The sequence below is a fragment of the Ranitomeya imitator genome, chromosome 10 (assembly GCF_032444005.1).
Source record: "Ranitomeya imitator isolate aRanImi1 chromosome 10, aRanImi1.pri, whole genome shotgun sequence".
NCBI lineage: Eukaryota > Metazoa > Chordata > Amphibia > Anura > Dendrobatidae > Ranitomeya > Ranitomeya imitator.
Genome location: NC_091291.1, coordinates 62,965,175 through 62,978,165, shown reverse-complemented (window position 1 = coordinate 62,978,165; position 12,991 = coordinate 62,965,175). Strand labels below are relative to the sequence as shown.

The 12,991-nt window shown below is 48.7% G+C and overlaps 1 protein-coding gene across 3 annotated transcripts in view; it reads right to left on the bottom strand.

Moving 5' to 3' along the window:
• Positions 1–10,780, bottom strand: part of LOC138651327 (C-Jun-amino-terminal kinase-interacting protein 4-like) — an 834,119-nt gene extending 823,339 nt beyond the window's left edge. For all 3 annotated transcript variants that reach the window (XM_069741428.1, XM_069741429.1, XM_069741430.1), the window contains exon 1: positions 10,070–10,780. In XM_069741428.1, coding sequence (XP_069597529.1) covers positions 10,070–10,381 — 312 coding nt within the window. In that variant the 5' untranslated portion in view covers positions 10,382–10,780. The remainder of the gene's footprint in view (positions 1–10,069) is intronic.
• Between the last annotated feature and the right edge of the window lie 2,211 nt (positions 10,781–12,991).

Genomic DNA, 12,991 nt, shown 5'->3' with positions numbered 1-12,991 from the left:
TTTTCAACAGGGTGGAGATTAAACCTGGTGAGAATCCATGGCGACTTAGTAACGCCCTCTCAAATTCCAGGCTGCCAGATGGAAGCCCTTCACCTGAGAGTGGGTTACTGGGCCCTGGGTTAGTAGGTCCGGAATTTCTGGCAAAATCCATGGATCTGTTACCGACATCTGTCTTAGAAGGGAGAACCATGGTCTCCTTGGCCAAAATGGAGCTATGAGGATAATCCTCGCCTGATCCTCTCTGATCTTCCGGATCACAGCTGGGATCATCACTATCGGGGGGAATGCGTAGGCCAGAGAAAACTTCCAAGGTATTAGTAGGGCATCTACTGCGAAGGGATGTTCTCTTGGATTCAAGGAGCAGAATTTTCTGACTTTTTTGTTGTGAGAATTGGCAAACAAGTCTATTTCTGGTGAGCCCCAGGCTTGGACTATTTGTTGAAATATCTGGGGGTTTAAGGACCATTCCCCCTGTCTTAAGCCTCTGCGACTCAGGAAGTCTGCTTGAGTGTTTTCTATGCCCCTGATGTGTAGTGCCGACAGAGATAACAGGTGTTGTTCCGCCAGTTGGAAGAGGAGTTTTGACGCATTCATGAGGCCTTTGGACCTCGTTCCCCCCTGATGATTGACATACGCCACCACTGCTCGATTGTCTGTTAGGATTCGAGTATGGCGACCCTGGAGTAAAGGGAGAAAATGTCTTAGGGCTTTCTCCACTGCCCATAGCTCTTTTTCGTTTGATCCATAGTTTTTTTCTCGTATGGACCAGGTACCTTGTAGAGAGTGAGATCTCAGATGAGCTCCCCAACCTGTACCGCTTGCGTCGGTCGTGATGATGTCTATGACCGGATTTTTCCACCGGACCCCCTTTGTCAGGTGGTGTTCTACAGTCCACCAAGCTAGGGAATCCCTTACGCTCAGGGAGAGACATAGATTTCCTTCTAAATGCCCTCTTAATAGTTTTTGAGCTGAGAGAACTTCCCACTGTAGATGTCTTAGGTGGAATTGTGCCCATTCTACTGCCGGTATACACGATGTTAACGAGCCTAGAAGGGACATTGCCTTTCTGAGAGTCATTGCGGGTTGACGTATTGCTGTACTGGTCAGGTTTATTATCTTGTCCACTTTGTTTTGTGGAAGGAGGCAGAGCTGACGCTCGGAGTCCAGTATTAACCCCAGGAAGGACTGTATTTTTACTGTCAGTAGTCTGGATTTGGGGATGTTTATTATCCAACCCAGCTCCATTAGAGTTGATGTTACCACTGATATTTGATGAGTGCAGTGGGACTCTGACCTCCCTATTACCAGGAAATCGTCCAGATATGGGACAATTACTACATCCCGGGACCGGAGGTATGACATCACTTCCACCATCACTTTGGTGAAAACTCTGGGGGCTGTAGACAGGCCGAATGGAAGAGCTGTATATTGAAAATGCTTTACCTGATTTTGAATATAGAGAGCTACCCTCAAGTATTTCCGATATTCCTGATGTATTGGTATATGGTAGTAAGCATCCTTTAAGTCTATTACTGCCACGAAGCAGTGTTGGAAGAGAAGTTTTATGGTTGTGTTTATAGACTCCATCTTGAAAGTGTAGTTCTCTATGGATTGGTTGAGCTTCCTTAGATTTATAAATAGTTCTCCAAGAACCATCCGGTTTTTGGATCAAGAAGAGGGGGGAGTAAAACCCCTCTCCTTCCTCCTGAACCGGGACTTCCTGAAGAACCTTTTTGTGGACAAGTCCCAAGATTTCGGTTTCTAGGGCAGATTGTTCCTGCTGAGACTTCCGTCGGGGAGTTATTATGAAGTTTCGTCTGGGAGGACAGACGAATTTTATTTTTAGGCCGTCTCTGATGATGTTCGTGACCCAGATACCGGGGGAGATATTTACCCAGGCCGGAAAGAAGAGGGAGAGTCTTCCTCCCACTTCTGGCGTAATGTCATTGGGGGGATTTTTTTGCCGATGTGGAGGGGCCTTTAAACATATAGCCCGATCCTCTTTTATCTCTAAAATCCCAATTTTTCCTCTCCCCTGGGGGACGACCTCTATTATATCTTCTCCTCCGAAAAAAAGGTTTTTTAGGATCTTTAGGGATGTTGGGAAAACCTTTCTTTTTATCTCCTGCATGTTCCAGGACGTCTTCAAGTTTTTTCCCGAAGAGAAGTTGGCCGTCACATGGAATAGAACACAGTTTGTGTTTAGATGGCAAATCCCCCGGGCAACCTTTGAGCCAGAGGGCTCTTCTTGCCGCGTTGGACAAACCCGCAGCTCTAGCTGTTAGTCTTGCGGAATCCGCAGAAGAGTCTGCCAAAAAAGCTGCTGCTCCTTGTAGCAAAGAAATATTTGCAAGGATGTCAGTTCTGGGTACTTTGTTTTTCAGCTGATATTCTACCTGATGTAGCCAGACCATTAGGGCATGGGCCGTACATGTTCCCGCAATCGCCGGCTTAAGGCGATTGACTGAGGCTTCCCAGATGTGTCTCAGGAAACTATCTGCTTTCTTATCAAGCGGGTCTTTGAGAACACCAGAGTCCTCTAACGGAAGGGATGATCTTTTTAAACATTTGGCTACTGCCCCGTCAATCTTAGGGATTTTTTCCCAGGACTCAGAGTCTTTATCCTCAAAAGGATATCTCCTTTTGGATGAAGAGGGCAAGGAACACATTTTTTCGGGCTTTTTCCACTCTTTGTCAATTAATGCTTTTATTTTTGCATTAACCGGAAACGTGCGTTTCCTTTTTTCTTCTAGGCCACCAAACATGACATCTTCTAGTGACCTAGGTGTCTTCTCCTCTTTAAGCCCCATTGCAGATCTAACTGCTTTGACCAGTTTATCTACGTCCTCAGTTGGGAAACATGGACGACCTCCTGAATCACTGTCCGAGGTGGAATCTGAAGACTGGACAGAGGCCGAGGAGGTAGAGGGAGACCGGGATGTTTTATGACTCCCCTGTCTCTGAGAGGCATCTGAGTCTGTGGACGCCTTACAGCTTCTCCTTCTTGGTTCGCTAAGGGCCAATTTTAAGGAGTCTTTTATTTCAGCCTGTATTATGGCTTTTAGGCTAGTGGCAAAATTAGGGGTCTCTTCTTGTATGGTTTTAGTAATGCAGTCAGCACAGAGATCCTTCTGCCACTGAACTGCAAGCGGGTTTCTACAAAGGGCACACTCTCGGTTCTTTGTTTTACCAACCGCTTTCCTGGACCCCTAGTGATCAAAACAGACAAAAATGGACCCTGTTACCATAAGGGTGACATTCACGTAGATCACTCACCACTACCGACAATCAAGGGTACTGATTTTGGAGGCTGGACAGATGCACGTGAAGCGTCCCTCCTGGACGCCGACGAATCCTGCCGGACAGAACGACTGCTGTTCCTACCACTTGAGCGGCTGCTCTTGGTATGCTGGTGGCTCGGCAAGGCATCTGGTGAGAGCTCCATTTGCTGCTGCTGCTGCTGCTGCTCCTGTTGTCCTACTTCCATGGTGAAGTTTATGGACATGAGCGCGTCTTCTGTGGTCTAATCCCCTTTTATGGGGGGACCACTGCACTCCCCGCCTCCTTCGGTGCCCAAATTAACCCCCTCCCACTCTCTGCCGTGCCGCCGGAGTTCCCTTTCACCGGCCGGCGTTCTCATCATGGGCGCCGCCATCTTGGATCCGGCGCCCGCCCCCGACGTCACGCGGGCACGCCCATTCCCAGCGTGCCTTGCGCGTGACGTCAGACGAGCGACCCGGAAGCGGCCACCGCACCTGGACGCCGGCAGAGAGGGGAGGGCGGCGTGGCAGCCATGGAAGGGAACACAGCCCTCTGACCATGCTGCTCAACGCCCGCTCGGACGCAGAGACCCGGGGGACCTGCGGACGGCGCTTCCAGACTCCCGAACCCGACGCACAGGCGCTGCCTGATTCTTCCACGCCGGGACGGGACCTGGGTAAGTGAACCGCCGTGTTCAGTAAGAGGGTCCCTGTCAGGACAGGAAACCCAACTGAAGCGAGGGAGAGGTACCGCCCTTTTATTTTCAGTAGGGTTTCCTGTCCTGGCTGGGCGGATCCCCTCTCTCAGGTGTGCCGTCATGGGGGAAGGGAAAACTATCAATAATGCAGTTCTAAGGATATGTGCGCAGAAATGGATCAACACCACCTTTTTCATGCTGAAGCAGTGTGGCATCAGGGTAATGGGATTAGGGCAGCAGCTGTCATTGGCACACAGCTCTAGGCTTAAGGTACCGTCACACTCAGCAACTTTGCAACGAGAACGACAACAATCTGTGACGTTGCAGCGTCCTGGATTGCGATCTCGTTGTGTTTGACACGCAGCAGCGATCTGGATCCCGCTGTTATATCGCTGGTCGGAGCTAGAAGTCCGGAACTTTATTTGGTCGCTAGATCGGCGTGTATCATCATGTTTGACATCAAAAGCAACGACGCCAGCAACGTTTTTACATGGAGCGAGAATGATAAGTGAGTCGCCGTTACGTCACTGGATCGCTCCTGCATCGTTCTGGAGTTGCTGTGTTTAGGTCGCTGTAGAGACGTCAAACAGCGACGCTCCAGCGATCTAGTTTAGGTTGGATCGTTGTCTATATCGCTGCAGCGTCGCTTAGTGTAACGGTACCTTTAGTAATGAAAAAGGTGTCAGCCCTTATTACTTATCCGGTGAGTAAACACAAACACATACATGTCACCAGCCTATGTAAGAGCGTTAACTGAACGAACGTACATAGGCTGTAACCAGACAGCAACTGTTTATTTTAAAGAAGAAAAAAAAAAGGGGAAAAAAAATGCGTGGGCTACCACATAATTTTAATAACCAGCAGAGGGAAAGCAGACGGCTGGGGCAATGTTTATAGTACGGGAAGGAGGGATAATACCCATGGAGCTTCCCAGGCTATTAATATCAGCACACAGCTGTATACTTAGCCTTTACTGGCTATTAAAATAGGGGACCCCTCCCATAAAAAAGAATGACTTGGGGTACCCCTATGATTAATAACCAGCAGAGGCTACGCAGACCGCTGCATACTGATATTAATAGCCTAGGAAGGGGACATGGATATTGGCCCCTCACAGACTAAAAACCATCAGCTTTCAGCCGCCCCAGAAAAGGCACATCTCTAAGATGCCCCAAATCCGGCACTTAGCCTGGCTCTTCCCACTTGCCCTGTAGCGGTGGCAAGTGGGGTTCATATTTGTGGGGTTGATGTCACCTTTGTATTGTCAGGTGACATCAAGCCCACCGGTTAGTAATGGGAGGCATCTATTAGACACCCCCATTACTAACCCCATAGTGATACTGTATAAAAACACACACAAATGCACACACATAATAAAGTCCTTTATTTGAAATAATGACACAGACTCCTTTAATGAATCTTAATTAAACCATACTCACTGAACGCCTAGCCACCGACGCCAACGTCTCCTGTAACAAAAATATTATACCACAATATTCCTCATCTGTCCGCATTGAAGATAATCCAGAACATCCCACAACGATCCTGATCACTTTGAGAGAAGTCACGTCAGTCATATGACTGCTCTCAAAGACAGCAGGCAATACACTGTGGGAGCGATTACCTCCTGTCAGTGTATCACTGTGCTGCCGTGAGAGAGTTCACCGGAGTTCATCAGTTGATCAGCTCCGGTGATCTCCCTTACAGCATCACTGCGGCGTGGAAAAGTTATCATGCAGCAGTGCCATGAGAGCACCGGACCTGATGAACTCCGGTAAACTCTCTCATGGCAGCTCAGTTATACACTGCGGGAGTAATTACCCCCTGTCAATGTATCGCCGGCAGCCAGGTAGAGCGGTCACATCTCCCGATGTGACTTTTCTACATGTGATTTCGCCGTGGGACACTTGAGATTACCTGGACTACGGCAGACAGGTGATTATATGTTTGTTTACTATTTTACATTATTTCTAGTAGACAAGTGCATCGGGGATTGGGCGTTAGGCGTTAAGGTGAGTATAATGGGGTTTTTGTTTTTTTTAATTTTTTTATAAACTGTGAGCACAGGCTATGCCTCGCATCAGCGGCACCTGCTGCCAGACATAGCCCGATGGGAGCAGCACTCTCACCGGCCCATGCCAGCTTTTTACCATAGGTCACTTATGCGAGTCACAGTCAGCTGCAGGATGCTAACGTCTGACAGCATCATCCCGCAGCTGTCTGATCGACGGTCTTACTGCTGGTTGCGTTACCGCCAATAAGAACCACCGAGCCGGTGTTTCTTTCTGTCATCTGCGTGACAGCGTGGGAAACACCATAGAAAGACTGTAAAACGCAATACAAAAACTTAGCAAATCTGCAGCAAATCCGCAAACGTTATACACATGCATTTGCGCTACGGATTTTACTGACTCAACTGAAGTCAATAGATGCGGAAACACTGCAGAAACACAAAGAATTGACATGCTGCAGAAAAAAAAAAAAAAAAACAAAACAAAACACTACGAATACTGGACAGAAATTTACTGATAATGTGCATAACGCTTCGCTTAAAAAAAAACGCACTGTGTGCACAATACCTAAAGCTGGATTCAGATGGGTATTCCATAGTCTGTATAAGGACTGCAATGCTCAGACTTAGGCCATGTTCACATTTTCATTATTTGGTCATTTTTGAAAAGCAAAAAGAAGTTGAACAGTCAGAGGAAACACGTTCAATTATAATGCAAGTACCATGGTACTTTGAAAGGTGAAGACACAATAAAAACCGCTGAATTTCCAGTGTGTACCTGGATTTACCCTCAGGGTATGTGCACCCGATGCGGATATTGCTGCACAGAAACAGCGGTTTACATTCCGCAGCATGTTACTTCTTTCTGCGGATACCGCAGCGGGTTCACAACTGCTTAAATAGAAATCCGCAGTTGTAAAACAGCAGAAAAATCGCAGTAAATCCGCAGCGGTTTTCCACTGCGGATTTATCAAATCCGCTGCAGCAAAATCCGCAGTGGACCCTAGTACGTGTGCACATACCCTTATCCATCAGCAGAGGGGATTTTCCACTTTTTTCCTAAATCTTTCAATTATAGTTTTTCTCTGCAAGTTACACTTCTAGTTTTGGCGTACATACACTGATATGTAAGATACTGATATGTAAATCAGCCCTCAGGCTGTGTGCACCCTGTGCATTTTTGCAACGGTTTTTTTCCGCATGAAAGTGGCCCAAAACCGCGTGAGATTCCTTCTGCCAGGAAAGTCATTAAGAATCCTGAAGTGCGCCACATGTCAATGCTCTGTTCATTTTTCAGCCATTCACTTCAATTGAGTCAAATATGAAGCAAAAACGCAGACATAAAAGGTTTGCAAATTTGCTTGCGTTTTTACAGACTTCATATCAGATGTTTCCCACACTGTCATCTGTGCGACAGTGCAAAAAACACCAGCGTGGTGGTTCTTATCATCCGTAACGTTACGATGGGTAAGATAGTCAACGTCGGACGGAAAGCTGCCAGCTGAGTCTCGCAGGTTAAAACCAAGCTCTGGCACCGGCATTTCAGAGCGGAGCGTGCTGCCGCAAAGCAATACATGGAGCCGCATGCTCCGCTCCGGAGTGCCAGAGCTTGTTTTTAACCTGAGAGACTCGGCCGTATCTCGCTGTAGTGTGACTACGGCCTAAGTGACAGATTTGGTGCATCTTATGGAGAGCTGAAGATTTTAGTCTGGGATGGGGCCAATATCCATGACCCATTCCTAGCCTATTAATATCATCCCCCAGCTGTCTGCCTAGCATTTGCTGATTGTTAAAGGGAACCTGTTACCCCCAAAATTGAAGATGAGCTGAGCATACCAGCATCAGGGGCTTATCTACAGCATTCTGTAAAGCTGTAAATAAGCCCCCGATGAATCCTGAAAGATGAGAAAAAGAGGTTAGATTATACTCACTGGGGGGGGGGCTTTCCGGTCTGATGGGCGTCGTGGTCCGGTCAGGGGCCTCCCATCTTTTGACCTTTCCCGGCGCCTGCGCACTGCAGTACTTTGCTCTGCCCTCAACAGGGCAGACAAAGTACGCCTGCACCGGAGCGTGAATACAAAAAGAGGACGTCAACGTAAGAAGATGGGAGGCCCCGGACCACGACGCCCATCGGACCGGACCGCCCCCCCCCCCCCAGGTGAGTATAATCTAACCTCTTTTTCTCATCTTTCAGGATACATCTGGGGCTCATCTACAGCATTACAGAATGCTGTAGATGAGCCCCTGATGGCGGTGGGCTTAGCTCATCTTCGATTTTGGGGGTGACAGGTTCCCTTTAATTATAGGGGAACTCTTTTTTTTTTTTTTTTTTTGGGGGGGGGGGCGGGTCCCTATTTTTATAACCAGCAAAGGCAAAGTATACAGCTCTGAGCTGATATCAATAACCCGGGAAGCTCAATTGGTATTATGAAGGACCCCATGCCAATTTTTTTTCAGAATAACACTGTGCTAATTTTATATGTGACTGAATTCCCGGCCGTACAAATTGTGCACCAACTTCGACCAAAGTGCATCCTGAGGCTGAACGTAACCTTTCACTGTACGTGCCTCAGCGTTCAATAATGAATTCTAAATGAAAGTGCTCTCTAAAGCAAGAAGAAATTAATCGGCCGACAGCCAACAAGAAATAGCTTTGGGCCCAAGAACTGTGGTCCCCGGGAATTCACCCAGTGGCTGGATAAAAGGTGGATGGCATTACAGCCCACGGGCAGGAGGTGCCCGACTCTTGGTCTAGATAACCGTTTGGCAAAGTGGAGATGAGCAGGCTGCGATCCAGAGAGAATAAAGACTTTGATTTTTACCTTCAGAAAGGCGCCGGTCCAGATCTCCTCCTTTCTGTGAGCGCAGCCCACATATCATAATAATCTCCACAAAGTTTTTGACTCTGTATTTTCAGAATGTGCACAAACCATAGAAGAACAAGGGTACAAGTGCTATACATCGAAACCAGGCATATCACTTGTCATATTAAAATGGTCATCTACACGAGTCCATACATGGAGCCATCATAGGCAGGATTGTCTATGCATACTAACCTCACTACAGCCAAAGTTATGCAATAAACCATAAAATAACCAAATTATTTACCCAATACATGGACTTTGATCCTCAGCCTGACAAAAATTATCCCAAGCACTGGTCCCATCCGTATTCCAGATGAGACTCTGCTATGAAAGTCTATGGACGCACAAAAAATGCAATATTTAATCACATAGGAAACTAATTGGTCTTGTTGAAAAATTAATGCCAAGTGGCCGTCTGAAGGATGAAAAATGTATGGGTTCTGAAGATAAGTCAGGCAAGTTTTTTTTTTTTTTATAATGAGCCTAAGGCCTCTTTCACACTTCCGTCTTTCAGCTTCCATCACAATCCGTCGATTTTTGAGAATGCAGGATCCTGCAAAAAAATTTGCAGAACCCTGCATTTTCGCATAGACTTGTATTAGCGACGAATGGCCATCCGTTTCATCCATCGTGCACTGGATCCGTCAGAAAATAGCGGTCCATCGTGCGGAAAAAACGTTCAGAGGAACGATTTTTCTGCACATCATAAAATCGGTCAGTGACGCATCCTGCGCTGCCTGTTGTCGGCTATAATGGAAGCCTATGGACGCAGGATCCGTTGCTGACCGTCACATGCAGGAATCCAGTGACGGATCACGTTTTTCCCCACTGAGCATGCCCAGAAGGATTTCCAAATACGGCAAAAAGTCAGTCTCTCTCTCACATTTGATTCCCTGAAATTTCTCCATATAAATTGTGGCAACAACACGAACGACGCATCCGTCATTACACTGGATGCATAAAACACGTTTTTCACTATTTTCATAACGTCCGTCGATACTTCTTTTTACTGCACGACGACGCACAGCAGAAGACGGAATTGTCAAAGAAGCCTAAACGTTTAATCGCTGTCGTTAACACTTCCCGCGTTAACACAGGGCAATGTGCTCCCGCCAACAATGATGTGATCAGATGACGAGGGAGCTCCTGGCAATCACCATTAGGGGCAAGAAAAGAGACAAATCGACAAATGATTAGCCTTAGGCGGAGCGGAGGAGGTTCGGGGGCTCATCTTACCTCTTCTGCTCGCTTGCGTCCATCTCGCTCCCTCTCATACTGGATCAGCAGTCTCTGCTTATCCTCCTGCACCATCTCCAGCTGGTCCTCATTCTCTCTTGCACGGGTACATGTGGTTGCCAGGCTTTCAAGTACAGAGACCATAAGGGGCATCAGGCCTGTAACTGCCTCTTGTCCATAGGAGCCAACTAGTTTCTCAAGCTCAGAATAAATGCTCCCAGCCATGCTTGTGACCACCTCGTCATACACCTCCATTGAGGTCCTGTTCTCTGCCTCACCCCAAAAAATCTCCTCGAGCTTCTCATCCATCATTAACTATTTACTAACCTAGAAGGGTCTCTCTACAGGTGCAGACATGTCACACAGCCCGCAGCCAGGCTGGACCACCTATACACTGCACACTATACACACCGGTCAGCTGTCAGCCAGTGAGTAGGAAGACGCATGTACTGCCGCTATACACACCGGTCAGCTGTCAGCCAGTGAGTAGGAAGACGCATGTACTGCCGCTTCCTGGAGTGCTGACTTCCTTCCTCTCTGATTCCCAGCTCTAGCGACTACCCAATGTCTTCCTGTCATCTCATTGCCCGGGCCCCAACCTTGTGCTGCCGCCTGAAGCCTGCGAGCAGCTGCCAACTACATGTACCGCGGTGTAAGTTACATGGCATGCAGCCGAATGGTAAGGAATGGAGACAGGAGAGGGCGGAGGCTTCCACAGTGAGGGACAGCAGCAGTGCCCAATAAACACACAGAACGCCAATCAGTCCGCCAACAGGAAGCGTCGCTGGGAGAAGTGTCGCTGGGATAAGCGTCGCTGGGCTGGACGAAGCTGCTTCCTGATCAGAGTCATTCTGCCAGGTGCCGTCTGCGATGGTCATGTGATTGTGTGATTACGTTGTTGGACTTGCAGAGGACACCTGAGGAGGGAGGGACATGGTATGTGCGTACGTATTCTGGGTCCATTGCAGAGGACACCTGAGGAGGGAGGGACATGGTATGTGCGTACGTATTCTGGGTCCATTGAAGAGGACACCTGAGGAGGGAGGGACATGGTATGTGCGTACGTATTCTGGGTCCATTGCAGAGGACACCTGAGGAGGGAGGGACATGGTATGTGCGTACGTATTCTGGGTCCACTGAAGAGGACACCTGAGGAGGGAGGGACATGGTATGTGCGTACGTATTCTGGGTCCATTGCAGAGGACACCTGAGGAGGGAGGGACATGGTATGTGCGTACGTATTCTGGGTCCATTGCAGAGGACACCTGAGGAGGGAGGGACATGGTATGTGCGTACGTATTCTGGGTCCATTGAAGAGGACACCTGAGGAGGGAGGGACATGGTATGTGCGTACGTATTCTGGGTCCATTGCAGAGGACACCTGAGGAGGGAGGGACATGGTATGTGCGTACGTATTCTGGGTCCACTGAAGAGGACACCTGAGGAGGGAGGGACATGGTATGTGCGTACGTATACTGGGTCCATTGAAGAGGACACCTGAGGAGGGAGGGACATGGTATGTGCGTACGTATTCTGGGTCCATTGAAGAGGACACCTGAGGAGGGAGGGAAATGGTATGTGCGTACGTATTCTGGGTCCATTGCAGAGGACACCTGAGGAGGGAGGGACATGGTATGTGCGTACGTATTCTGGGTCCATTGCAGAGGACACCTGAGGAGGGAGGGACATGGTATGTGCGTACGTATTCTGGGTCCACTGAAGAGGACACCTGAGGAGGGAGGGACATGGTATGTGCGTACGTATTCTGGGTCCATTGAAGAGGACACCTGAGGAGGGAGGGACATGGTATGTGCGTACGTATTCTGGGTCCATTGAAGAGGACACCTGAGGAGGGAGGGACATGGTATGTGCGTACGTATTCTGGGTCCATTGCAGAGGACACCTGAGGAGGGAGGGAAATGGTATGTGCGTACGTATTCTGGGTCCATTGCAGAGGACACCTGAGGAGGGAGGGAAATGGTATGTGCGTACGTATTCTGGGTCCACTGAAGAGGACACCTGAGGAGGGAGGGACATGGTATGTGCGTACGTATTCTGGGTCCATTGAAGAGGACACCTGAGGAGGGAGGGACATGGTATGTGCGTACGTATTCTGGGTCCATTGAAGAGGACACCTGAGGAGGGAGGGACATGGTATGTGCGTACGTATTCTGGGTCCATTGAAGAGGACACCTGAGGAGGGAGGGAAATGGTATGTGCGTACGTATTCTGGGTCCATTGAAGAGGACACCTGAGGAGGGAGGGACATGGTATGTGCGTACGTATTCTGGGTCCATTGCAGAGGACACCTGAGGAGGGAGGGACATGGTATGTGCGTACGTATTCTGGGTCCATTGAAGAGGACACCTGAGGAGGGAGGGACATGGTATGTGCGTACGTATTCTGGGTCCATTGAAGAGGACACCTGAGGAGGGAGGGACATGGTATGTGCGTACGTATTCTGGGTCCATTGAAGAGGACACCTGAGGAGGGAGGGACATGGTATGTGCGTACGTATTCTGGGTCCACATAAATCCGCAATGGAAAACCGCTGCGGATTTAGGCTATGTGCACACGTTCAGGATTTCTTGCATAAATTTCCTGAGAAAAACCTGAAATTTTCTGCAAGAAATCTGCATGCGTTTCTTGCACGGTTTTTACTGCGGTTTTCTCAGTCGCCCATGACAGCACTACCAGAGAGAGGGGATCCGCCCTTCAGGGACAGGAAACCTACAGGATAAAAGGGCGGTACCTCTCCCCTGCATCAGTTTAGTTTCCTGTCCCTGATGGGGAACCTTCTCGGACGGTACCTGTCATGACCGACCGGAACGAAAAGACTACCTGGTGAAGATCCGGAGCCGGCCAGTCCGGGTTCTGGCAGCGGGGAGGCCCCTGCCACGGCTGGTCCGGTATCTGAAGCCG